At 59.3% G+C, this 1954-nt stretch overlaps 1 protein-coding gene across 1 annotated transcript; it reads right to left on the minus strand.

Annotated features, from left to right (window-relative positions):
* Nucleotides 1-54: 54 nt before the first annotated feature.
* On the minus strand, nucleotides 55-1237 carry CSUI_001890 (uncharacterized protein; the record flags this gene model as incomplete). The annotated part of the gene is made up of 2 exons (XM_068062093.1): nucleotides 508-1237; nucleotides 55-198 (listed from the first exon to the last, which is right to left on the minus strand). Coding segments are annotated over exons 1-2 (645 nt in total), but the record flags the coding sequence as incomplete, so codon positions are not given.
* Between the last annotated feature and the right edge of the window lie 717 nt (nucleotides 1238-1954).

Here is a 1954-nt window from a genome sequence, read left to right on the forward strand (position 1 = left end):
CTGCGTGTGCGGGATCGCATCTGTCCGACTGGTACAGTGGTTGGGCAGATGCGATCCCGCACACGCAGGCGTGCTCCGGTGTAGGCCCGGACTGAGGACTGCAAAATCGCGTCCGACTTGCTCCGACGTCCAGCGCGCACGTAAACGAACGCTTGCGCAAACCTGCAGGCGTACGTCGCGACCCGGGTAGTGACACAGCTGCAAGCACATGCTGGAAAGCGCACCCTTCTTCCGTGCGGTCCCGAGAAGTGGGAGAGTCTGTTATGAAAGAGGCATCATCTGGTGGCATTCTGCTAACAGAATATGAACGCCCCGGGGACCCCCCGAAGCCAACCGGTGCCGGCACTTTAGGAGACGCAAATCTACCGTGTACAGCGACAACCCCTTGCTCTTTCCCAGATCGGCAACCAGAAGCTGCTGACTGCGGGGCAGGGCCGCGAAGAATGCTAAAGGCATGAGATCCGCGGCGAAGAATGCTAAAGGAGTGAGACCCCAGTGAGGACCTACCGCGAGGTTCGCAGTCTACAGGTTCTTCAGAGGTCGCGGTGCGAGGACTGTAAAAACACTCCTCTCCGTGAGCACTGTCGTCGACAGAGCTGCGGTAAATTTGGTACGGGGCCGAAGAGTGGCAATCCATATCCTGTTCGGGGGATGTGGTGTGGAAATCCGCAGACAGCGCGATCTCTTCTCCCGCCTGACGCGACGCTTCCCTCAGGTTAAGGGACTGCAACGACACCGCTGAACTGGCTGACGCGTCAGCAGGAGCGCGATCCAAAGAGAACGCCGGAGTTCGCCTCTCGGCCACGCCAGCATCCGGCTGCCCTTCCTGTGAAGACAACTCCGTGGGGCGGTGCCTTGCAGGTCTTCTTTTCGGTCTCGTCTGACGGAACGGACCAACGCAAGTTTGCACGGGGGTCTGCACACATCCCGTGGTCGGCAAACACGAGCCATCCGCGTTACCGTGGGCTGACTCCGGCGGCATAGAGCATCTCACCCTGGGAATTGCCATGCTTTCATTGCATTCAGGGATGCGAGGCCGGGTACCATGCTTGGAAATACGAGGTTGTAGATGCGCCAAACGCGGTGGACAAGCCCTGGGCGGGCCCTTGCCGCCCGCATCTGCTGTGCGTTTGATCGAGTCGTTAGTCCTGGCAGTTGCGCCACTCGCACAAACAGAGAAAAACTTTCAGGCTTCCTCCAACAAAACGGAGAGGGCACTTCGTTGGATGGATGGCATGTGCATGTGGTGTGCCCGCCGGTCTTCTAGAAGCACGCGTAGCTAGGTTGCTCGTTTTCCCCGAACAGGGCAGCGTTTCCCTGCATGCGCCCGTCCCTCAGAGCTAGAGGGTTCGGTGAGGAAGACAGAATCACGAGCGACTTCAAGGAGCGGGGTTCCAGGGGTTGCAGTGTGACCAGAGCAGCTGTTTCCGACACCAGGAGACTACTCGCCAGTCCACACCACAGGGAACGAGAAGATGTGAGGCGGTTTTTGGTAGCGCCCTACTCTGTTTCGCGCTTGCCCCGGTCTCGACGGTGACAAGCCTGGGTGTGACTGATGCCAAGACCCAGGAATTCCCACCTGCCTGCATCATACCGAAGGCTTGTAAGGATCACTGAGATCCGCGTACGCTCTCACGCAGTCCAATGGGGGGCGGGGGGGAACGAGACCCAGGTCACCGCTCGTCGCGACAGAACGACGCTACCTCTAGCGCCGGCCATGGGTGTAACAGACCTACGCCTAGAAGTAGAACTCCTGGCCAGTCGAGTGCACCCTCCGCAAGGCAGCAACCGTAGAGTGAAAGAAATGATCCTATCTCGGCATCCGGCCGTCGCAGTGTTGCTTAGTCCTGGCCGCACGAAATTACTTCCACGGCCAGCTACGCGATATTACCCTATCAGGAGGAAGTGTTGAACCCGGGAGCGCCGCTGGCCAGAGACTTCACTCTTGCCGCCA

The sequence above is a fragment of the Cystoisospora suis genome, assembly GCF_002600585.1.
Source record: "Cystoisospora suis strain Wien I chromosome Unknown contig_781, whole genome shotgun sequence".
NCBI classification, from domain to species: domain Eukaryota; phylum Apicomplexa; class Conoidasida; order Eucoccidiorida; family Sarcocystidae; genus Cystoisospora; species Cystoisospora suis.